The sequence below is a fragment of the Meles meles genome, chromosome 7 (genome assembly GCF_922984935.1).
Source record: "Meles meles chromosome 7, mMelMel3.1 paternal haplotype, whole genome shotgun sequence".
In the NCBI taxonomy this organism is placed as follows: domain Eukaryota; kingdom Metazoa; phylum Chordata; class Mammalia; order Carnivora; family Mustelidae; genus Meles; species Meles meles.
In genome coordinates, this window is record NC_060072.1 from 136650969 (window position 1) to 136677033 (window position 26065).

Sequence of the window (26065 nt, forward strand, 5' to 3'; positions counted from 1 at the left end):
CTAAAATTATTGGAAGTGGATGAGCAATGTTGCTGCTTAAACCTGAGACTAGTCTATCTTCCCCAGTGATTTTCCATTTGGGTTGTTATTATCACTTGATTTTTTTTTCTTTTTCTGTTTCTTTTTAAAAGATTTTATTTATTTATTTGGCAGAGGGCAAGACAGCAAGAGAGAGAGAGTTCAAGCAGCGGAAGCAGCAGAAAGAGGGAGAAGCGGGCTTCCCACTGAGCAGAGAGCCTGATGCGAGGCTCGATCCCAGGATCCTGGGATCACGACCTGAGCCGAAGGCAGGCCCTTAACGACTGAGCCACCCAGACACCCCTTAAGTTTTTTTCTGACCACTAGCAGGAAAAGGACTCAATGTCTCCAGTGTTCACACAAGGAAGAGGGAAGATACCACTGGTCAGTTTCAAAAGCCACCTTATTTTCCTAACTACATTCAATTTCTATTAGGACTATGACTACACACACATGTAAAGACACACACAAACCAGCAGTATTAACCTTTAGACATTTTCTGGAAACTATTCATGTTTCCCTTAGTAACCAAAGGATGACCCCTAGGTAACGATGTCTGTTACAACCTGCAGTCCATAAACCTCCGTGAGGATCTTTCCAGTGCAGCGACTGAAATAGAGAATTTTTAAAATGCACACACACCTAGCCTAAGTTCTCAAAAGTTTAACCTAATGGTTTAAGTATGTACTTTCATTTTAGAGTGAAAGTCAATTAAGTACCTGCAATTGCCCAAAGCAGTTAGACTTATTGTGCCAAGGATCTGGATCATATCTCCAAGCAACCAAGCAAAACGTATCCAAAAAAACTAACGATTTTGATGCCTAGGATACAGCCTAAAGCAATTTTCTAACCTGTTAGAGGATCCTTTAAAGTTCACTGTTGGATTTATAAAAATCCTTGACTATTTACTTCTTTAGTACAATGAAAATGAGAGAAATTGGGTGACAAAGTTGTTAAAGGAAAAAAGGGACATTATGCCATTGTACCTTAAATGTGCCATCCTTCACCTAAATGGAAAACTAAGAGAAAACTCAGATTTTGCAAAAGAACTATTTCTTTTGTGAGTGAATAAAATTGTTAACTGTTTTTGCTTCCTCAAAACTCACAATTATAAATGATATAATTTCTGGTGGAAAACAAGAACGGAAGCTTCCAAAATTTAAAAGTACCCAAATTCTGGTCTGGAAGAAAACACATATTTATTCTGAGTAAAAATTCTGTTACATAAACAAGACACATTTTGACATAGAAAAATACCTGTTTAATTTTAGAAACAACGTAGGGAGGCAGAAGGGAAAAACTCACTGCAGCTAACCAAAAAAGAAAGAAAGAAAAGAAACCACTTCCATATTCATTAAATAGAATGTCTCGTTATTTTCACAGACAGTAAAAACTTTTTGACATCCTTTTTCGTCCCAGACTGGAGAGGTGTCAATGGATCTTTTTTGGTCTCTTCAGTGTGTAAAGAGTTTACAAACCTACCAAACTTAGAAGTAGTGGGAGTTATGCACTTATGTTCCTTATACATAAGAGAAGAAAAAAAAGGCCCCTTTATGCCAGCTTTGAGTTAGGCTTGAATTTTTATGACTTATTTAGAAGCCCTAGGGAATGAAAAAAAAAGTCTCTTAATGGAAATACTGACACAGGCTTAAATATAGTGACATGAACAAGCACTTCTATGAAACAGTACCAGGATGTGACTGACCACACCAGCAAGTCTGAAATGCAGACAGTTTCAATCAATGACAACTGACTGAATGCCAGGAAAAAAAGTAATGGCAAGCTAGAGAATCAAAATTTCAGGTTGATAAACTTGTTTTTAACAGGAAAAGATGTAAAAACGTATGGGATCTTTACTCCAATATATGGAAGAAAAAGAAAATGTAAAGTATAAAATTTCTGCTAGACTTTCTCCAATTCTGTTACAGGGCTAAAAAAAGTCATTCTTAAAAAGTCCAAGCTGTCCTATCAATCCTGAGAGATGTGGGAGAAGAATTGAAATCAGTAGATCTAAATCTGTGCTTTGTTTCTCAGATCTTACTCACAAGACTATGTGCTAGACAGAGACAACAAATACTTGTTTTTATCTGTCTATCTGCTACAGTTTTTTATTCTTTGGCAGATTTTTAAAAACTAGCTAACCCTTTCCATGTACCATCCTTGCATTTTCCTGAAAGTCGCTTTTCTCACTTGAAAATCGGGTTAGTTTCATTTTATACTTTCTAAGTTATTATTTTGAATCTCTTAAACATCTCATATTTTCAGCTACATCTTGTTTAATATTTCCTCTGGCTTTAACTTCTTCACAACTGCCTTTTTTTAAAGCCGTTTAAACTGATCCGAGATCATTTTCTTTCTCTGGTCATGTTCATGGACACAGACCAACATATATCTGTGTACATTAAAATTCTTTTACGATTTGGAAGGCAAGCAGACCAAATCATTAAAACACTAACTCATTTAAGAAACAGTTATGGGGCCAATATGGGAAAGACACTGTACTAAGTGCTAAGGGGGCTATAAAATGAATGCAACGCCACTTCAGGGCCTGACAGAACTTTTAATACACGTAAGGCAGTGAGCAGCAGCACAAAAGAGGGACAGAATGCAGAAAAACAGCGTGTCTAACCGTCACACACAAGGACTATTCGTGCTGTAATCATTTTTAGGTACCACGTGGAAGAAACACAATGTGAAAGGACAGAAAACATTAGGACCAAACACAGTTCTAAAAAATGTGTACATTTTCTAAACCAAGCTGCCATATACTTTCGATTTGTTTGTGAGCAGGGCTGTAGGTCTCAGGATTTACATTCACGTTTTTCAGACTCTCATATGATACCAAATAACAAAGAAAAGTGAAGGAAACGCTACCCCTGAAGGAGGCAGCAAACCACTCATGCCAACAGTTGTTCTTCTTTTCTATTTTTGTTTGCCATTATTCCCCCAGTTTGTAACAGTAGATGGAACACTTAGGCAATTTCATTTAAATTTTGCAAGTGAATCCGTAAGGGAAATTCAATTTTAACAATCGAGCTACTTTTAAATAGTCCACATGAGCGTGTTTGGTCTTCATCACCACTGACAAACATTTAAAAATCTGTGGTGTTTAGAATATCATGCTTAAGTTTTAGTAATTCTAGAGTAACCCCACGCTTATCCAAAAGTCAGAACTTCTGTAGATCTCATTTGTAAGATTGCCACTTTGGAATCAGTAATTAAGAAAGAATCCCTTCCAACATGCTATCAGAAAGACACCATTCTTTATTCAAAGGTGTGAGGGGCAGATTTGGGATTGTGGTTAATCCTAAAATTACTGATTTGAAAGGGTGGGATATCATATAAAAAGCAACAGGAGGTGGGAGGTTGGGGGAACCAGGTGGTGGGTAATAGGGAGGGCACGTATTGCATGGAGCACTGGGTGTTGTGCAAAAACAATGAATACTGTTGTGCTGAAAAAAATAAATAAATTAAAAAAAAAAAGCAACAGGAGGAGGGAGTTTAGAGAAGAGATGATATTGAAGCACACCCCACATGCTGCGTTTAATATCCTAAGCTTAGGAGAGCAGAAAATTCTCTATTTCTAAAATCAGTACTTAACTTTCTATCTGGAAATTTCACTTACGTGGAATACCTCATTCCCAGATGGTGTTTGATAGGTGAGGTATTATTGTACTAAGGATACAAGACAAGGAATTGGATAACCTTTCAAGTATCCTTTAAATGTCACTAACTGGGCTGGTTGATAGAGGGTTTTATTATTCTCTATTGGAGTACACCAGCAGTCATTTGCATGCCAGGAAAAGGATGTCTGGAATAATCCAAAAGGGCAAAGCTTAGTTCTTTCACTAAAAACAAGGAAGTGACAGGCACAAAAAGGGAAATAAAAGAAGATAAAAGTATCCAAAGCAGACTTACTGGTCAACAAAATCACGTAGAGAAACTAGCACGTACACAGAAACACACACTATTTTAACAGCTGGCGCCTGACAAAGCCTTCTCTCGACTACCAGGAGGCTTTCTTGAAGCTACCCACAAACACAAAACCTAAAACTGATGAAACATATAAATTAGTAGTGATTATCCACTGTTCAAAAAGTTCTGCCAAGACAGCCCTTTAAATCTTTCTTCTACTTCATTTAACTGTGGTTTCTTTGATGAGCAGCCCAACACAAAACACAGGGCTCCGGTGAGCCTAAAACAGGGCCTGTGCGCAGTAGCTCTTAATAGACATTTCTGTATGTGGAGAGAAAGCATGAAAGGGTACCGCATATATGAGTGAACTGTATCCCAGGGATGTACCTGTGAAGTCAGCTCTTAGAACGGAGAGCCCACTTCTCCCAAGAAGTCATGCTGTAAATTAAGGTTAAATCCCAGGCTAATCCAGGGCTTTATGGAACTCATGGGCATACTTGGGTTTTTACCACTGATAATGCCAGTTTAGATTCTAAAGTACATGCGTATGCAAGAAGGGAGAGAAAAAAGAACATCTCTCTTCTCCTGAGGGGGCATCGTTAGCCAAGAAAAAATGTTTGGAAATGGTATTTAGCCTCTGGCATCCTCCCAAACTAACTTTCTACTTCCTAGTTCCTCTTTCCTTAGTAACCAAAATCCCTAGTTCTGTCATTTTGCTCCAACGGCGGCAGGCCATCTAAATGGACTCTACGTTCCAAAGAATTCCATACACCAAGTAAGTGACTTCTTTCTTCTCTCAATCAAAATCTCCATTTCTTCAGGGATAGTCACCTCAGTCAAGTGGAGGGGAAGCTAATCTAATTAATTCACACTAACATAGAAAAGAGTTCTATCCGCCTACATGTTTTTGCCCCACCAGATGTGTCTAATTAAGAGGGATTTTAGACAGTTTAACAAGATGAAGTTTAAACATTCAGCCTGTGGGAGCCGGTTAAATTTATGAATTATACACTAGCAGAGCAATGGGGCTCAGAGAATAACCATTCGAATGTACTAGCCATTTATAAGTTGATCATTTGTGAGCTGCAAAAAGAAAGAACATAACAGGGACTTGTCCTCAAGCCAAGCAAAAGAAGGAGGGGAAGTCCACACGTTTTATTTCAAGACTTGCCTGATTTTCCCTGCGTCAGTACACTTCTTAGAACCTCCCCCCTCTTTCCTTCGGTAAAGAAGGAAATTTGATAGGCTTTTGAGGGTAAATCAAACTTGAATGCAAGTTGGGAAAGGCTCCAGTGAGGACTCACTCTGTAAGATGGCCCAGGTGGCAGATGGCTCCTTCACAGATGGTCCCATCTGGAGAATATCGGTACTGATTCAACAGAAATGGAGGTAGATATTAAAGCTAGAGTCCTCATCCTGGTACCTTTGAGAGCAGACCCACCCAAGACTACAGGACTTGAGGTCAGTTTGTAATGCGAATTCACTCCATCAAATATCTGAAAATTGTCATCCATTAACCTAACATAATGAAAGGTACTGTAATTTTAATTTAGATAGCTTAATTCAACAGACAACACTGAGTGAGTAACTTTTCTCAAGTATTATTTAATTGTATTTAGAAGCAATAACCTTAAAAATTCTAATTAATATAATTTCTGTTGTCAGAAATGCTTTAGCCAATTTTTATTGAAAGCTTAGTATACCCCCTGAAAAGAGAGCTTTTTTTTTTTTCTTTCTGCACGATGGGGAGACTGCATATTACAGAGAAATATTTAATGTCTACATAAAATCAATAAAAACATGTTTGTATCTACTTTGATGTTGTCAATCAAGTGGAGAGGAAGCTAATGTGATTAATTCATACTAACATAGAGAAGAGTTCTATTGCCTCTATGGTTCAATTAGGAGTATGACTTTATAATCTAGCAGGTTTCGCCCTCCTAGAATTTAACAAGAACAAGTGAAATGAAATTCAGTGATACATTATCCTTCCACACACCAACTCTTTGATTTGGTACTTGATTCCATATCATTAATGAAACCCATCATAAGATAGCAAAAACAGGTGGAAAAACAGATACAGTTGTTTTTAGCATAGATGAATAAATTACGTTTAAAGGTGATCTATTCTGGAAAAAGAATTTAAAAGGTGAAATCTTTGCACTACTATAAAACTGGTTTGGGGGAGGGGAGTGGTGTTTAATAGCAGATTTAGAGGATTTCTGTTTAGGTGAAGAAAGAAAGATATAACCAGAAGGAATTGAAGGAATTCAGCATAAGCCTGTATGCCAGAGAAAACCATAGCAGTTGCTCAGAAAGTATTTATTGAAATCCCCTGTTCTACTATTTATGCATGAGCGGTAACCCAGCTAAAACTGTAGCAACGTTGTTGCTCGGTTCCCCCAGAAGACAGCCCTTTATTGTTTCAGGCTGAGATTTAGCAGACTAGTTTCAGACCACCAGTCTTTCTCAATTCTTTATCCACAAAACCAAAAATTTTATTCTGTTCTTTTTAAAGTTTATACACACGCATGCAAAACCAGAAGTTTACGTGTCTAGGCTGCTTTCTCATCGCTTGCATAACTAAAAAATAGGTTTTTATTTAAAAATAGAACTTGGCACATGAATGGGCCATTGGATATTTTAATAAAAATAAATGGCCAAGATACTTAACTTCAAGAAGCATCAACTACCCAGGCATGCTATTCCCTCTTCGATTTTCTATTTTATCACTTTTGAAAAGAGCATGAATTTTCAGGAGACTCATCACATTGGGTAAATTTCAAATTTGTTTTGACTGTGCAGCATAAAGAACTTTATAAGAAATTTTTAAAAATAATAGACCTTCAATTATTCCACCTATTCAAAATTAATTTTCATTGTTTCCAAAAATCTTGTTTTTGTCTATACATACTTGTACTGTCATAACTGCATTCAGTGTCTCCACAGTTTTAAATTGTTTTTCACTTAACCTTCTGTTACCAATATTTCTCATGCTGTTTTAAAGTCAGCATCAGTATTGTAAATAAAAATGTTGATTTTTATGCTATTCTAATCCGGTTTTGGATTAGGATAACATTTACATTTTTAAAAACTGACATACTTCCCATATTTTTACATGTTCCAGAAAAATGCATAAAGCATGAGATTTAACTATTTCTTCAAGGTTTGGAAAAAAAATCCAATGACTCTATCAAATCATGTGTTTTGGGAATGGAGTTTACTAAAAACCTTGACTTTTCCTGAATTACTGGTGTTTACAACTTTTCTCATTATAATTCTCTAATTTAATTTGTGTGGGATAATACTAATTCATTTCATCTACACATTCACATATAGTATATTGTCTACAAACTGTACATAGTACAGTACCATTTAAAAAATATTTTTAATGACTTGTATTGATTGCTGTACCTCTTTGTCACTACCAACATTAATCTGTGCCAATTTTTGCTTGTTTCTTTTAGTATTGCTTTCAAAGAGTCAACTCTTTATTTTTCAGCTTTCCATTGTAACTTTTTTGTTTTTATTCTTTTTCCAATTCTCTGTACTTGAATGACTTGATTTCCTATCCTTACCTATCTCTGTACATAAAATTCATGAAGCTTTGAATTATCTCCAAGTTCTGCTCTGGTCACATTAGCTAGATGTTAGTGTGTAGTTTTAAAATTTTGTTATTAGCTAAATAGTCTTTTATTTTATCTTTTACTTCTTCCTCGACCCAATTATAATTTACAAGACTAATTTTATATCTCAGAGCGTTTGGAGTTGTTTTCGTAATTGAAGTTGGAAATGCAAACAGAAAATGAGGTTAAGTCCTTAAAACTAGATTTTCTCTGAATCCTCACAGATAATATATCTTATAACCATTTGTGGACAGAAAAGTAAGATTTCTAATTAAATAATCTGGAACGTGTATTAAACAGACCAAATTTCAATTCTTTTATAAAGCTCTACTCTTCACATATCAAGATTCCTACAAGACTACCTATAAAGTCATTTATGTAGTGTTTAGCAAAGGGCCAGAATATTGTAACTACTCCATGAATGAGTGGTGGCAGTACATGTAATCATTAAGAGTCATCACAGGCTAGTAGTAGTTATAGTCCCCCTACCTCTTATGCAGGCTAAGCTGCACTACTGATCTAGGAAGAGTAACTAGCTATGTGTTCTTGGTGTGGGTTTTCTTATCTATGATATAACATGGCTGGACTAGATACTTTCGGAAGTTATTTCCAGCTCTAAACATTTCTAAATTTCCTTTGTTGGCATTTTCAGGACCTGGACCCTATCTACACCAGATGTAGGTCACACATATCCTTTGTTCTGAAGCAACTTGCTCAAAACTCTCTAAAAACTGAAGTGAAGATAGAAATTTTTACCAAACTTACTACTCCATCAGAATGTTTGGACAAGCAGAAATCGATTCATTATTTTTGGAATAAAAGTAAAAAATTCAAAGCTATTTATCAGCCCTATTTGTGCTTTCCAGGAATAAAAGTAAAATTTCCAAAGCAATTTAAGCCAGATCTACACTTTCCCTTCACAAGAGCCTTGGCACCCAGGCTAATTTGTGTTCATTTTCCACCACTATTAGCAATCAAAGAATTTAAGAGAAATGATGAAATACAAAGTGTTTGCATGGCTGGCTACAATTCAAGGCACTCCTCCTCCAAGAATGTATATCATTGAGATTAAAAATGAGTATTAAGGATGAAAATTCTCATCTTTATTTTTGAGGGTGAAAATCCCCAGTAGACCATCATCTACTAACAAGCACATCTGGTAATTAAAAACAGAAGCTTTCAAATTAAATTTTATGGGTTATCTGTGAATAATCTCATACAAAAGCAATAAAAAGTATGTCTTTATACCTGTTGAAATAGACCCCTTGCTGGGATTTTAGTTCTGTTTCAAATAAGGTGTTACGAAAAGCACAGACTTACCTGTACGGTAGACAAAGTTGCCTTCAGTTTCTGATGATGAGGGAGACACCAATTCTTCCTCGAATTCATTGGAACTAAAAGATCCCGAATGGTTTCTTTGCCTTGTCTTTCCCATCATGGCAGCATTTGTGGCCATGACATGTCTCAAAGAGTCGTTAAGGTAACGATTCAATAAGCTGCTCTTGTATTTGGGGGGTGATACGTAGTCCTCACTGGCCCGTGACTCTGGCCTGATCACTCCAGCTTTTATGACTGAGCTCTCACTTTTAATCACAGGATGGTGAACTGGATTATTATAGCCCCCTTCATTTATGTGGTTTCTTGGAGGATTTTCTCCATCTAAGGGAGAAAAATATCAGTAGGTAGTACTTACATATACTTTTCCCCAGCCACCAAACTGTTATAGTTAATCATTAAATATATACATAAAGAAGGAATATTTAAAAGTATATAAAATTATCTTTGATACACAAGATTAATTTTTAGGCAAGGAAGCAGGAATCTATATAATCTCTCCCTATGGTATTTTATTTTTAATGAATTTCACAGAAAATGTTATTCTGACACATGATAAATCTATAAACAAGAGGAAATAGCCATAATTCTGTTGGTCATTTATAGTATTGTAAAAGTGAAGTTACCTCATGCAGTAAAAAAGAACCATTATACCATGATGTTTTTGTGGAGTCGACCTTAAAAATAGCAATTGAGGTGAACTTCTTATTAACAGAGGTAAAACAAAATAAAAATATTAACAAACCTTCAGAACATGAATCATCGCTGCTTACACTAAGCCGCTCAGCGTTTCCTTGAACATACTTGTTGTACAATTTTATTCTTAAAGCCCAGCTTAAATCTGGCTGTCGAACAGTGTTCTTAAGCCGACGTCGTGCATTAGCAAACCAATTTGATACCTAAAAAAGTTTTATTTTTCAATTAACAAAACATAAAATATTACCCGTCACATAATTACTTTCCCACAAGAACCTAAGCCTCTCTCAGCATCTCTGATCATTAAATATTCTCAGAATGTAATAGTACTAGACGTTCATTCCATTCATTCACTCATTCATTCAACAAACATGTGCACACTTACTACAGAGACTGAGCATATACTGTATTCTGGGAATAAAAAAAAAAAGAACAGCTTTTGCCATCAAATGCTCAGTCTAGTAAGAGAGGAAGGAGAATGTACAAATAACTCTAATATAGGAAATAATGTGATGAATGGTTTAAGAGGCATTAAAATAAAATGATGCAGGAATCCAAAGGAAGAAAGGGTTACTTTCAAGTCTTCATGAGAAATTAAGTGAAGCGTTGAAGGAATGTGTCCAGTATAATGGGTAGGGAAGTGTGTTCCCAATAAAGAAGACATGGGAAAATATATGTCAAATTCGAGAGACACCGAGGTGAGTGAGGAAAAGGGAAAAGTTAAAGATGACCTTGAATCATCCCTGTGTAACCAAGAGAAGGATAATGCCATTTTGAGAAAGAAAGTAGAACTGTTTAAGGGTGAAATGATGTGCTTGGTTTGGGGAGTCATTAATTTGAGGTACTAGGAAAGCATGCAGGTGAGAGGTGCAGCAAGAAAATAAAACTGTTATCTGAGACTCAAGGGAGAGAAAGAGCAGATGTGGGTCAAACACACAGAGGTGACAGCGGCAGCTTTGAGTAGGTAGAAAGAGAGATGATTGAAGACCAAACCCTGGAAGCCCCCAGACATCAAAGGGGCAGGACTATAAAAGAGGAACTAGCAGAACAATCCGACATAGAGCAATCAGACAAGTAGAGGGAGAAAAATGCCAATAACACCCAGCTTTAAGTTCAAAGTCAAGTTGCTTCAGTTGAAGGCAAAGAAACAAACACTGCAAAACAAAGGGAAGTTACTTCATTGTTTTTAAAAGATGTTGGATTTCCAGAAGTTAAAATGGTTCTTGAGATTTCCTTTAAAATATCAGGCTATCATCAGGATAAAAAAACTATGTAAATAACCTGAGGGGCCAATATTTGCTTTTAAAAGAAATGAAATATGGAAATGAAATGAAATATGGAAAGAGAATTAATTATATCTTTCTGCCAGTTTATTCTAGAACATGACTCCACATTACTATAATGGTTTATGTAGCAATGCTTGCATTGGAAGTTTCTTTTTTTCTTCATTTAGGTTGATAACATAAATATACAGTTTTGACACATTGCTCAAGAGCTAATTATTGAATGGACCTATGGTGAATCCTACTTTTTAAGAAAACAAAACCACAATTCTTTTCCTCTTTGTCTCCATGGGTTTTTAAAACATGGTAGTTCCCCCAATTTATACACATACACAATGTATATATACATACACAGAAAATATATCATATATGTATATATATAGTATATATATATATATATATATATATTCAGTATTCATTACCTCCTAGTGCCTTAATAACTGTCCTCTTAAATTTATGTGCATTGATGCAGTAACTCACCATGACATTGCAGAAAACTTAGTCTTCAACAATATCCTCTTCTTACCAAGCTGTGCTATTATAACTATCATTTTAATCTGGGTTCAAATTTTAAGTCTTCTCCAGCCTCTATAGACAGACAACCTCTGGGGCTATTCATTCAATAAACATACATTGAGTAGTTTGTGTGCTCTAGTCATGACATGACGGTCAGTGCTAAAAATCTTTGTTAGGATACACTTTGTCCCTGCCCACAGGGAAGGATTAGCACAAAACTATGTATTATCTGTGATATACTGGTGAACATTCAGTATGGAAGCACAAAATGCCTGGTCCAGTCCTCAAACCTCCCTCTATTCTCCAAGTTATGGCCGAAGTATTCATCCATGTCCTGGATAGTATAACTGGGAATTTTAGAACATTCTTTTTCTGAACTTCCTTATCTTCCATTCTATGCACTTGAATGAATCTTAACCACCACCATCATCAAATTCAAGTGTTGATATACCCTTATGATTTAATTGCTTAACTTCTTCAAATCCTCATTAGTGTCCTATTACCTATAACTGGTATAATGGAAAGAGATCTGGTTTCCTGTTCTCAATTTGAGAAAAATGCGTGAATTTAGAGAAATCACTCAACTTTTCTGAACTTCATGCCCTTCATCTATAAAATGCATTAGATGGTCCCTAATAACCTTACCAACTCTAAAAACTAAGATCTGTGAATCTAGTCTATGCTCTCCTACAAAATTATTAATTTATTCCCTTTATATAGCTGGTGCTGATCTACCTTCTGTTTTCGAGCAATCAAACATGCGTGTTTATGTCCCCTGACATGCAACGTCTCCTGTGCCTATGTCACTTATATTTTTAGAATTCAACTTCAAAACATATTTCTTTCTTTACTAAATATCATATAATTCAGAGTATCCTTAAATCATAACTGATCATGAATTTTAGCACAACCATCACATAGTACAGTGTAAAATTCAATTCTTATGGAACTCTTCATATTTTATTAAAATGCAATAGCTTTCAAATTTCCAAAAACATTAACATGCCATAACTGTAACTATGAAAATGGGGACCGTTAAGTGTCATGGTGGGATTACAGTTTTACATGTACAGGGGTCATATCCTTTTTCATGTTTTATATACTCAGTTCTTACCACAGTATATTAATTACAAATTAGAAAATTTTCAGAAAGGTTTGCTGATATCTAACATGGGCTTTCTCTGACCTGATTTCATAAGTTTGACTGGCAAACAATCTGCTAATAGATTTACTCTGCCAGTATTTTATCACCAGAAACTTTCTGTACAATTTAAGGGCTGGATATAGTCTAAGGTGTTTAATATCATGTAAACAGCAAAGAGTTGGTTAACAAATTTGCATAAATACTGTTTTGCAATTTTTTTTTTCGTCCTGATGAACTAATGCAAACTCCATCTGTCTCACAGAAGGTAAAAATACCAGTTCAGATTTTCTACCTTTAACTTACTATGGATTCCGTCAGGTTGTCATGCAAATCTCATTAAATTCTACTTTACATGAAACAGGCCTCCTTACCATGGTTAGGTTCTGCAACAGCATTTTGATGTCAAACTCAGAGCTCAAGAAACACTATATTTTATAGTGAAAACTTGGAGAACCAAATATCTAGAAGCTGGAAGAGAAAACTAAGTAATTTTCATCCCTACTCTAGCCGAGGTGTTTACATTCATCGTATTGACAGAGCAATCATTATAGTAAACCCAAAGGGATAAGCTGGCATCTGTCCACCTTTGAACATACAGAATTAACAAACTTATTCTGAGTTACTCAACTGAAATATTGAGACTCTCATTTCTACGCCATGATGTATAACACTTGGAATAACATAGAAAGACCAATCTGAGATTTTGTTAAATATTTAACGGTTGCTATAATCCTTGCAGTTGATAACTACATACTTATCTCAGCAGAAGCACTCACCCGGCAAAAACAGAGCTATGTTAATAGAGGGGGTAAAATCTTAAAACTAGCAGTTTTAACCAGCGGTACATGGACATTATCACAGGAATGTGAAACTTCCACAAGTAAAGGAAGCATTAACATCCAATCATTAAATGTAATCTCAAACTCCACATGCATTGCGCTCTGCGTTGTGATCATGAAGGAAATCACCCCAAGGAGACATTTCACTCTTTTAATCCAGAAAAAATATTAATATGTTAAAAAATATATACATGTGAACAATGGGGATCACTGGACCAGATATAACACCCATCTGCCCTTCTCTGAAAAACTTCTTCCAAGGCAATTATTCTGCAATAAGCTCTCTATATCTACAATAATACAAAACCTCAATTGCATATCACCCTATGTTATTCCACAATAAAGCTGTTCACATTTTGATAATACCAGAGTCTATTTTTTATAATGTTTAAGCAACAATCATCCATAGAAATTAAGCACAGTGGAATATTTTGGTTGGTTAAAGTACACACACACACACACACGTCATAACCTGTTAATTTTAGGAAAATGTTTATATCTCATTAGGAAATTAATAATAATTAACTCTTTCTGCTCCATTTCTCAGGGATAAATAAAATGTAGGTGTGGATTAATGTCCTTAGAACTTCTATTTATCAGAAAAATTACCTTTTGTGGTCCTAAAAATATTTCCTCCAGTAAAATTTCAGTTCCTTCCTTCTAGGTTTAATGGAGAGTGCAGACCAGGTTTTATGTCTTTCCTTATCAATTTAAGAGTAACAAAACAAGGCAAAAGTACATTTTATGAAAAGTTTAACAGTTTGACACAGGGCCAAAAAGAAAATGTTAAGTGTTAAAGAAATTCTCAAAATACAAGATACTCTCATAGTTAAGGAATAAAAGTTATGATAACTGCTTATTAACATCAGTTACAAGAAAGATAGGAGGTACTGCAATAAACAGGAAATAGGACTTTAGAACCAGAAATGAGGGCAACACTCCATATTCATCCACAGACATAAAAATATGTCACACTTCCAGCTATACTGAAGGTAATAAATGAGTTATATTCATGCTGTGCTATAGAACCATCATATAGCATTAAGGATAATGAGCTGCCCTCTGTGTATTCAATGGAGGGGATTTTAAAACCAGAATATCTTAGATTTCAACACATTCTCTAGTTTTCAGGACAGTGTTTTGGAAAGCTGCCTGGTGATTATAATGGTATTCCCCCACCAGAACCTGTTCACTTTGCAGACATGTACAAACAGTTTATGGAAAGCACGGTGCTGGGATATGGGGGTATGAAGATGAAAAAGACATGATCGCACTTCTCAAGAAGGCTGACTCCACAGGAGAAATTTATTCACTGGGAGAACTTGACTCATTAAATAGGGGTCTAATTTGCAGGGATCAAAAGTTTTATTCAGCTTCCAGCTTTTTATTTTTTCCTCCAGAAGTGTAAAGTGTTTACACAACTCAGTTGGCTTCCTATAGAGCCAGAATTTGCTTAGATGTTTAAGGTATGTCTGACTTTCACAAACTCTCCCATATATATCAACATAAGTGCAGGTGACTCTTGAATAACACAGGTTTAAACTGAATGGGACCACTTATACGTGGATTTTTTTCACCAAATACAGTACAATACTGTAAATGTATTTCTCTTCCTTATAATTTTCTTAATAACATTTTCATTTCTGTAGCTTACTTTATTGTAAGAGTATAGCATATAATACATATAATATACAAAATACGTGTTAATTGACTGTTCATGTTATGGGTGAGGCTTCAGTCAACAATAGGCTATTAGTAGTTAAGTTTTGGGGAAAGTCAAAGTTCTATGTGGATTTTTGACTTGCAGGGAGGGTTGGCACCTCTAACCTTGTGTTGTTTGAGGGTCAGCTGTAGATAGACACGTATGCATACATATATACGCACACACATATACATATATATTTATATCCTACATGGATATCCTATTATGCCTAACTGAAAGTAAGTGGAGCCAAATTGTATTACTATGTTTAAAGTTCCTTGGCTATCCTATACATTTTGATTTTTTTCCATTTATCACTATAACATTCCAGAAACCAACTTTATTTACCATAAAAATTTGGAAATCATTAAGCAGGTATCTTATTATTACAAATAATTATCTTTACTCCATTAAAAATTAAATCTGTGCATTTTTATTTTCTGAGGACTAGAGTAAGAGAAATAAAATATAATGAGAATATAAGATATAATTAGAAAATCATAATAGTATTACCAAGATCTTAATGCAGAAAGAATGGTTATTTGTATTTGAACTATCATTGTAGGTAGGAAATAATTTGGTTCTGTATTAAAATTACAACTACTTGCATTGCATCTCAACAAAACTACTGTACCCCCCAATTTAAGTATCTCTGCTAATAACAATGTTACCTTTCATAATTAAAAAATGTTCTAAATATGTCTTTTTTTTGCTTTCTGTATGAAAGAATGGCAAGCATTAAGTATGCAACTGTATGATATACCAAAATTAATCTAATGTTTTATTGCTGACATCACAGTGAAACACTCAAATGCTCTATAAACTAGGGTATTTTCAAAATAAATAGCATACCTGTTTAAACTGAAATCTGAACATATGCATTTATTTTCACAAGTCAAGTTTTTCTGACTGAAATCACCGAAAATTCATAGTTTTATGTTAAACAGATATTAAGCCAAGAACACTAAATAAATTTTCCCCTCCAGTGCTGCAGCAAATCACTATTAATACTATTGCCTGTTAACATGAAGCAAAACAGATGTTTTTCTCTACAATTGTATTCTGAATACAAGCAGACAAATGCATATTATAGTTTTAATAAACTTGAATACAAGTCAACTTTCATGCTTTGTCAAACTTTCCAGCAATTCCTAAAATGCCAACCTTAAATACTCTGGAAAGCAAGTTTTATTTTATCTAGTAGTTAAATATTATCTTTTATTTGGGGCCTCCCTCACTATAAATTTAATGGAATGACCAAAACTTCACAAATGTAGTAATGTTGTGCTACTATAATATATGAAACTTCTCAGCTTATTTAGCTCCTCCTCCTCGTTCTGAATAAATTTGTTTGCACCTATAAAAGTTCACGTCACCAAATTTATTAAAGAAGTCTGTGGTGTGTTGGAAAGAGCGGTTGATCTGGAATTACCTTATTTCCAGGCCTACCTCTACAGACCTTACTAATACTTAACTGCCACAGTGCCTTGGTCACATCATCTATAAAATGCTCACTGCTGCTCTGCCTCACCACGTTTTCGTGAATACCAAATAAGACTGTGTAAGGAAAAAGCCAGTCAGATATTAAGGAAACGAACTTGCACCCTGTTTCTGCACCTAACAAAATAAGCTAATCACTTGAACATGGCCTCTTCTTAGACCCAGTAGAAAGGTATCAGCAGCACAATTGTGTGGATTCCAGCTAATGCTCAGGATGCCTTTTACTTAAAAATAAAATCAAAACCCACTTCTTGCCCTTCTACCCTATGTCCTAACTGTTTCAGTAAAAGTAATTTTTAAGTCACCCTGTACTTGATCTTTAATATGGGTGCCCAATGTAGAGTGCATTCCCGCATGGTTCTTGAAGTTTCATCCAGGGCCAGCAGCTGTAGGACCATCCCGAGAACTTGTTAGAAATGCAGCTTATGGACCCCACCCAAACCCACGACGGAATCAGGATTCGGGCGCGGGGCCCAGCTGTGTGAGTTCGAACCCGTCCTCCAGGTGATTCTGACGCCCACTCAAGGCTGAGGATCAGCGCAGGGGGTCCCATCTGTACCCACCAATACAGACTCCCAGACACCTTTTCATGACTCGAAGTTGACCTTCACTGGCCTCCCTAACAAAACACCACGCAATCCCTCCTGAGAGGAAGCGCCCCGAATCCATAGATAAGACTGAGAGGAAATCCAGAAACTTCCTACAACCCCTCAGCATCCTCTGAGGCAGCGTCCGGAGCACCGGGACCTGCCTCGAAGGGCCCCATCCCTGCCCAGCGGGAGGCGCCGGGCGCAGAGCCGCGCGCACACCACGCGGGCCGGCTCCTCCCTCCGCCGCGGTTACCTGCACCAGCGTCATCTGCGAGCCGAGCGCCAGGAGGATCTTCTCGGTCTTGGTGGGGTACGGGTTGTCACGGTGCTTGTAAAGCCACTGCTTGAGGGGCCGCGCCATGTCTTGCAGAGCCTGCCGCTTGTGCCTCACCTTCCCGTTGTTCTGCCTGGCCCTGGACAGCGGGAGAGAAGAGACCCGGGTGAGCGGCGCGGCCGGGCCGCCGTCCCCGCGACCCCCAGCGGCCGGGGACCTTTGCGCCCGCAGCGCCGCGCCCCCGCCCCCTCCCCGGGAAGGGCCGCCGCGTCCGCGTCCGGCTGCGCAGGACTTCCGGCTCGGACGCACTAGCCCGCCCGGCGCCTCCAGGCTGAGGTGAGGCAGGGGCCGGGGCCCCAGGGGTTCTGGACGCGAATATCCTTCCCTGGGCGTCTCTCTTTGACATGGCCTCGTTGTCGCAGGGGGTCATGTGGCAGTAGCCAGGGGTTAGAGGTTTAAGTGACGACGGTGAAGTGGTCTGAGGGGAAAAGTGATTCAGGCTATATAGTTCGGCGCCGCAGGGCTGCCGCTCTCTCCACGCCCGCCCGCACCCTTGCCCTTGAGCGGCTCTGGCCTCTTGGGCCGGGTCAAGCTGCCGCCAGCTCTCGAACGTTCTTTATGGGCACTCTTGCGTGCCGCTTAGGGCTTCCCGTCGCCCGTGGTCAAAGGAAAGGTCGCCCACCGGACGGCGGGCATAAAGCAAGGGGTGATGGCCGTCCCGCCGCCCTGGTTCTTTCTCTTGGAGCTATTTCCTTTGATCTTCTGGAAAAGGGGGAACTTTCCAAGCAAGTGCTTGTGGAGTAAGGACGCAGAACCTTAAAAGAAAAAAAACCCACTCTAGGGGCCTTTCCCCGACCGAAGGAGAGTTTTAAAGTGTGGAAAACTCCGTCGGTGAGGAAAAGCACACTCAAACCGGGAAGGGGTCCAAGTAGCCTGGAGCCGGACGCTACGCGCTGCGCTCCCGGGCGGCTCCGGGAGGTGTCGCCGCGCGGCCGCCCGCGCGCCCGGCCACTCGGGGAAGCTCGCGCGCCTGCGCCGCAGCCTCCAGGACTTTTGCCTCTTTAAACACTTTGAAATGCAACTCCATCCGAAAGGACTGGTAGTAACATTTTGACGAAACCTAAGCTCTATTTTACTAACCAACGACGCCGCAGAACAAGCAGCTGATGCAATCGCTCAGGTGGAGACGGCCAAGTACGGCCGCCCCTCCCCCCGCGGGGCGCTCTGGGAGCCGCCGCTACGCCTCTGCAGCCGGAGCTGCTGGCCCACCCGCGCGTTCTCGCTCCCCAGCAGCCCCTCACCCGGCTAAACCGAAACCCGGCCCGGGAGACCCGCGGCCTTCCCCTCCGGGCTCGCAGCGGGCCCAGCCGAGCCGAGCCGCGCGCGCGCGCGTCCAGGGCGCCCTGCGAAGGGCCGACCTTGCCAACACCTTGGCGCGGGAGGTTCGAGGCCATGGCGAGGCCCTGTCGTGACATAAGAGGGGAAGCCCCGACTGCTTGCCCTGCCCGGTTCCTAGGCATCCCGCTCAGTCCTTTCGGCCGCGCGTCTGCACGCGTGCTCCGGGGAGAGGCAGGTAGCCCCGTGTCCTGAGGTCCAACTATAAGGGGACTAAGGGGCCGTTCCAGGCGTCCTCAATTTCCAGCAAGCCTCTTTTGAGCTGTCCAGATGAACCGATTCCCCTATATTTTGAGAAACTAATGCCTTAAAAGGACAATAAGCGAGACCAGGGGCGGAGACCCGCCCTCCCGGGAACTCTGGGCCCCTAACCCAGGGGCCCGGGGTGCCACTTGCACGCCTGCGCCGCACCGCTCCCACCCCTCCGGGCTGCAGGCGGGCAGGGGTCCCGGGAAGGTGAGCGTACCCTGTTCTCCGGTGTCTCAGGCCGAGGTTGTCCTTGAGGGGCGGGCCGTCCGGAATGCCCACCTCGGGGCGGGGGTGGGTACTATCCAGGACGCCACCATAGGGCCGGCTGCCCCGTTCCCGTTCCGGAGCGCCGTGGTCCTCAAAAAGCACGGCGCCGCTGAGCTTGTTGAAGACGATGGTGTTCATGGTGCCGGCTGGCTGGGGCTCGCCGCGCGGCCGCAGCGCCTCGAGGCCTGGCCGCCGGGAGCTCCGCAGGGCTCGGGTTCTAGGAGAAAATGATGCATTACGTTACTCGCTCAGCTCTCACATCTCTATAGGTCCTGAGCCCCGGACTTGGCCACGGCTCTGGGCTGGGGAGTCGAGGGGAGCAGCGACACCAACGCACCTGGGCACTGGAACACTTGCCTCTCCCCACCTGATTACACCGCCCCCCCCCCCCAAGTCCCCACTTGCTCCCGGGACAGGTCCCTACCCTCCTCCTTGCCCTGGCGATCGAGTTCCCAAGGAACCTCAACCAAGAATAATTTACCTGCGTGGGCAAAGGAAAGTAATTCCTAAACGAGTTCTTTTCTTGGTTTAAATCTGGAAGTACTGGACTCGGGTTATCGGAGCGGGATAGGCGCGGAGGGCGGGGGTGGGGGGTTCTTCAGTCACAACGGAAGTCTAAGCATCTCTGAGCTCCCACTCGGGTTTTAAGGAGGGGTTGGAAGGAAGGGAAATTTGGGGGCAATATGAACAACTGCGTCTGCAAGTCCCGTTAATGAGTCCCAGGCCACACCGGGATTCCTGGGATTTTCATGTTTTCTAGATTCTGGATGGTTTGGCTGAAACCCCGTGCGTTCTAACTTCGGTTAAGGTCCCTGGGGGTAGCGGTGAGGGCAGGGAAAGTTAGCTGACTCCAGAGCTAGATAGTTAGGTGGCGTCAGGGACAAATGCACCACATTGTCTCCCTCCCCCGGAGTCTTCTACCATCCCCCAGCCCGCTCCAGGATGCGCAGGGTCCGGGCAGGTCAAAGGCGCCGGAGTCCCGGGCCTCCCGGGGCCCACTGTTAGTGCTGCCCTCTTCCAAAGCGCGGGTGTGAGCCTTAACTCGGAGCCCTTTCTCACCCGCCCCTTTCTGGGGTGTCGGGGAACCATTTGAGGTTGCATAGGTGTTAGTAGCCGAAGGAGGCATCACGGTCCGCGCACCACGAGCCTGCTGGCTGCCATCCTTTTACAAAGCTTTTCAGCTCACCTCCCGGGTCGAGGCGGCCGGGAGCCTCAGGCCGCAGAGCGTGGGCCTCAGGTTCAAGTCCGCACAGCCGCCGAGCAGTCGAGTTACCGCCCCCATCACCCCGCCTCAAGCCTCGGGGTAGCTCCAGTTTCTTCCCCGCCGCCTCCGCACTGCTGCCAGCGCCCCCTCACCCCGCCCCGCCGGCGCAGGCTGCCACACTAACATGTACAGATCTTCTGCCTCGAAGAGCGCCCACACTTGCCAACGCCCCCTGCCCCGCCCTCCAGCCACCGCAGCAGCGGCCACGCGCGACATTTAGGGCCGTGACCATAGCGATTTAAGCGACAGGTACCGGCAGTATTCGTGGGGAGGTGAAGTCAGACTTCTGCTGGCTGCCCCGTGTTCCGTAAGGCTGAGTCCTCCCACGCAGACAGGTACGTGTCTGGAGTGTGCACACAGCCTCGGCGAAAAGTGTCAAAGCAAATTTCCGTGCTCGAAGCCCCTGTTCTAAGGTCAGGACTAGCCTTGGTTCTTCTTTTTTTTTTTTTTTTTTTTTTTTTTCCCTTTAATAATCAGTGCGCTTAGTGCTTTGCGTTCATGCTGTATTATTTGTAAAACACACCCTTTTTCAGTCCCATAGTGTTTCCCCACCCCAGTCCTGTCCTCCCATATTCAACGGCGAGTTTTTCTTAGCGACTCCGCTGAAAGGTGCCTTCCCGGTTGTCCCTAGCCCACAGAGAGGCCGCAACCACAGACACCCGGCGCGATCTGGGTCTGCAGGCGGCAGGCGAGGTGGGAGGGGGCTGCAAAGGTCCAAGAGCTGAGTCCTGACCGGAAGGGGTGGGGGGGGGGGTGCGTGTGAAGCGCGGTCCCTGGCCCTCATCCAGGGCCCAGGCGCAGTCCCAGCGCTTCTTCTCTGCTCCTGTACTTCCCACTACCCTTACCCTGTCTCACTCCAAACTGTCGCTTGGGGAGCTCCCTCCCTGCGGAACTACCCCGCCCAACGCCCGCGAACAATTCTAAAGCCAAGGAGGAGCGGCCAGGTGGGCTCCCAGACTCCTCGCAGACCCTCGGGCCAACCTCGGCCACCACCAGGGCGCGTGCCCACTGGACCTTGGGGGGGGGGGTGGGGGAAGGGCGGGGAGAGCGCCGGGGGCAGAGGGAACCAGCCGCTCGGGAGCCAGAGCCAAGTTTTGCACCCCGAGGCCCGGAGCAGGGACGCCGAGACCCGAGGGCTGTACCTGTGGCGGTGGGGCCGGCGGCCGGCGGCAGGGCGGCTGGCTCTCCCGCGTCGAGGCTAGGCGCACTCCCATCCCCGCCGCATGTTCTCGGCGCGGGCTCCAGCGCGCTCACCGCAGCCACCGCCGTCGTCTCGGCTTTATTTACCCAGACGGGCGCGCGCGGCCCGGGAACAGGAATACCGAGGCCTTCTCATGTTTCTTGACTGCCCGGCCCAGCCGGCGAACATCCTGCGGGCGCGGTATCCACGTTCCCGGGCCGGCGAGAGGAAGCCTCAGCACCCTCCCGGCCGCGGGGACTTCTGTTAACCCTCGCAGACGAGCCGCCGCTGCAAGCGCCGCCGGGGAGCCCCCGGCCCGCCGAGTCCTCCCCAGCGGGGCCCGGCCCTCAGATCCGCCGGCCTCGCAGGCGCAGAGCAAAAGGGGTTATTTCCTTCGCACTTAGGGGAGAAATCCGAGAAGCCGCAAGTAGCGCCCGGCTCCGGCTCTGGGATCTGAGAAGCTGCGGTACAAATCCCGCGTCTTAGCTGGCCCGAGAGCCGGAAATTTAACCATGCGTGGCTAGGCACGAGAGAACATCGCGATGCTCCCTTTATTTTCCTCGCGATTAGAGGGAGTGAAGTTAGAGCTCGGGTTTGTGCCTATAACGCGTGAGCACGTTACAGGAGATGCTTGCATCCCGGGAGCTGCTTTTCTGGTGTCCCCGGGCTTCTGAGGTCCCGGCTGTCTCAAATCCAGGCACACGTTCGCCGGCCGAGGCCAGCGCTGGAGAGGCTGCGCTCGCCGCGGGCCATAAGGGTGGTGGGAGGCAAGGCTAGGGCGAGGCGAGCCCAGGTGCCCAACCCACTGTGACCCAGGTAGGGAAGAGAAGGCGAACCCTGGGCCAGGAAGCTGCATGGAGTAAAGGGATGGAACTTGGAAGAATCCCGAGCTGGGACACAGCGCAAGGAGAGAGAATGCCTCTCAGATTCTCTTACTGATGATCATTCCCTTTCCACCGTCACCCCAAAGAGGAGAGTAGCGAAAACTGTGATTTAGGTGCAAGCTCAGTGTTCCTGGCAGCCTTGGAGATCCTCAAGGAGCCGAGCACCAAGCCGCCCGCGTTCTTGCCGTGGGCCTTGCCGCCGCAGCGACACCTTCATCTTTTTGTAAGAGCGAAAGTAGATTTTCCCAAACCTGAAAGTTATGGCATCATTTGTTCTTTTCTCCTTCAAGGTGGCTGGCCAGCTCGGAGGCAGGGGCCCACCTAAGCATCTTCCTTTTATGTGGCCTGGAATTGGTTAAATATTTATATATATTAAAGCCATTATTTCCAAGACTAATCACACCTTCGAATTTTCCATTATGTTAGCTCCCAAAATGCGCGACGGTAAACCGGGCAGTGGCACAATCTAAAACAGAAAAGGGCGAAGGTTTAAGTTTTTGCGCATTAGGCGGATAAATATCATTTGAACACATATCCCAATGTCCTTGTTTTCCTTTATGGTGTAATTTGCGGTTGGAGCGTTCGCATTTTGTCATTGGCGCTGCACTTCACTTGCTGTAGTGTGAATTCAACATACACATCGGTCTACAGCCCTCGCTGTGGGATTTAAAGTCAGGGATACATCATAAAATCTGAGCCACAGACTTGCAGCCACTAAGTTTCACAACAACTGATAATTGATAATTCAGGGGGAGAAAGACGGATTCTCTCCTATGGTCTCTATAACTGATGGTAGTCACGAGACATTATAATGAAATCAGCTGTAAAACGCCCCTCTGACATATATTTTGATCAGCTGTGCTGGATAAAACCTACAGGCATGTATGTAGTTGCTTGCAATTTCCTAGTACAATACTGACTCATGGAGCAGTATGCTGTAATAGAAGCTAGTCTAGGACTGCATTTACACAATTTTAAAGAGCATTTTAAATTTTAAAAACTTACCTGCATTTACACAATTTTAAAGAGCATTTGGGGAACTCTGACTGAAGATATATTTACATGTAAGATTTGTTTTCTTGAAATCTGATATAAAATACACATCAAAAAAAATCTTTCTGTAAAACTTTTAAAAATTTGATATAGGAATAATATACACCTTAGTTTTAAGTCACTGAAAAAGTAATGCAGAATTACTTTATAGTTTATTAAAATCCATTTTAAAATAAAACAGTGAAGGGTTAATTTTAAAATGAAGTAGTATGGAGAATCCCTATGTAATATACAAATGGGCATGTATTTTGTGATAGACCAAAATCTTATTTTTCCAAGTTTCATCCTCTCTGCAAGAGTGAAGTTTCTTCTTTATTTTAATCCACAGTTCAGACACAGTTATCATTATCTTAAATTTCACCTTTTCTGAAGATGAATTTTACTGAGCTTCTAATGTTATATTCTAATCTCAGTATGTGAAATGCTGTATTATAATCCTCAGAAATAAACCTTGAAGTTTTAGAAAACTTGTCAGAAGATTTAAGAGAGTGTATAGTTTGTAGGAGATAGCCATATGCAGGGAAAAGAAAAAACAGCTATAGGCCAGAAGTCAGAAAATTTGAGTCCTAATCTGAATTCTGGTTAATTTGATCTTGGTTTAGCCTGAATTTACTCAACTATCAAATGAAGATATTAAGTTTTCCACAAATTTGCCATATGCTATTATTAAGATTTTTTTTTAATGTGAAAGTAACGTGTTGCTGTTGCTAAAACTAGAAAAATGTTAAGTAAGAACATTTGGCAGAAATCTTAATTCATTCTATTAGACCTGGAGTGTGGTTATAAATATAAGTAATTTTTACTTCCTAATAAAAAAAAAGCCTTCATTTTAAGCATTTTGTTATTTTACCAAGGAGCCTGACATTTCAGAACAAATATTGGTTAAAGTTTTTGAAAATAAGATTTGCTTTTAAACTCTCTTTTCTAGTTATTACTTATAAGCAATGAAATAAATTACAAAGCCAGGGAATGACTGTTACTTTCCGTCCAAATGTTATAAAATAGTAAATTTATGAACAAATAGAAGGTTCACCTCACACTTGGCCAGTGTGACTTGTAGAGATACATGTCGAAATGCGTAAGTGGAACAACCGGACAAGTAGTGAAAGTCACAGCTGCAGAAACACTGTGGGCAAACGAGGAGAATCGGGGGGCCTCCCAATTTCTCACAAGACACTTGTGCTTTGGTTGTAATTTAGCTTTAATTGCATGAATAATGCAGGATAAATCCTCTCAGAGAGGGTCTTCTCCATAAATTCACTCGCAATCAAAGCAGAGTCTAAGTGAAAGTTCCTCGTCTGCCACCTTCACCCAATCACGTTCCTGGGAAGCAACCACCAAAAGGTGGCCACTGCTGGTTTGATGTGTAGACTTTGACTCTTGTTTCAGTGTGTTCACATATGTGAATGCAAACAAAACATTATAGTTTTGTTTTATGACCTTCTGAAATAGATGAGACCATACCTTATACCCTTATGTAGATGTACACACTCACAGACAGCCAGAATTAAACTAAAGCTAGCTTTGTCATTCAGTTTCGTAGAGAATTTCATATTAGGACATATAGATGTAATACCATATTTTTAACTGTTACATAATGCTCCAATAATCCATTTAGCCATTCCCCATCCTCCTTGCTGCCTTTTCAGTTTTCACTATTATAAACATGAAACACCCTTGTTTAGGATTATTTCTGCACATGTGTAAACATTTTTTCTAGGAATAGCTACACAGACGTAGAATTGCTGGGTTGGAGACATGATTTTAAAATTTTGATGGATATTTCCAAATTTCCTTCCAACCTGTACCCCCATTCGCTGCCATGCTATACCACATTTCTTATGTTTGGATTTCATAATGTTTGCCAGTCTGATGAGTAAAATAATGTCTTATTTTCATTTGTTTCACTTGTTTTCCTTTGTTTATGAGCCATTTGTATTTCTTAATTGAAGAAACTTGTATCTTTATCAGATGCCTTGTTAATTTTATAAAGGTCCTTTATAAATCATTTTTCCATTATATATATGCTTTATATATGCAAATATGTTACCTGGTCTGACGTCTTTAGCCTATTTTGTTTTTGTCTTACAGAAGGTTTAAACTTAAATATAGGTCAATAGGTCTGCATTTTCCTTTATGAATTCTTGTGTCTTCCTTACAAAGGCTTTTTATAAAAAAATTTTTTTCCAATTCTTTTAAAAAATTGTTTTCACTTGGCTCTTTAATCCTCCTGGAATTAACCTGTATATCTTGTGAGGTAGAAATGTGTAATTTGATTTTTTTCTTCTTCCTCAGTTGAATAGCCAGTTATTCCTATGGTGTCTAATAAAGAGTT

The 26065-nt window shown here is 41.5% G+C and overlaps 1 protein-coding gene and 1 long non-coding RNA gene across 5 annotated transcripts in view; one reads left to right on the forward strand and one right to left on the reverse strand.

Annotated features, from left to right (window-relative positions):
• Nucleotides 1-22018, reverse strand: part of MKX (mohawk homeobox) — a 66488-nt gene extending 44470 nt beyond the window's left edge. For 2 of the 3 annotated variants that reach the window (XM_046012771.1, XM_046012773.1), the window contains exons 1-5: nt 21756-22018; nt 19300-19566; nt 17418-17577; nt 9640-9793; nt 8880-9218 (exon numbers count right to left, since the gene is read on the reverse strand). In XM_046012771.1, coding sequence (XP_045868727.1) covers nt 8880-9218; nt 9640-9793; nt 17418-17577; nt 19300-19487 — 841 coding nt within the window. In that variant the 5' untranslated portion in view covers nt 19488-19566; nt 21756-22018. Of the gene's footprint in view, nt 1-8879; nt 9219-9639; nt 9794-17417; nt 17578-19299; nt 19567-20535; nt 20693-21755 lie in introns of those variants that run through there. The other variant, XM_046012772.1, reaches the window with a different exon arrangement.
• LOC123946905 overlaps nt 17544-26065 on the forward strand; it is a 102989-nt gene continuing 94467 nt past the window's right edge. For both annotated transcript variants that reach the window (XR_006819676.1, XR_006819675.1), the window contains exon 1: nt 17544-17774. This is a non-coding gene — a long non-coding RNA (uncharacterized LOC123946905). The remainder of the gene's footprint in view (nt 17775-26065) is intronic.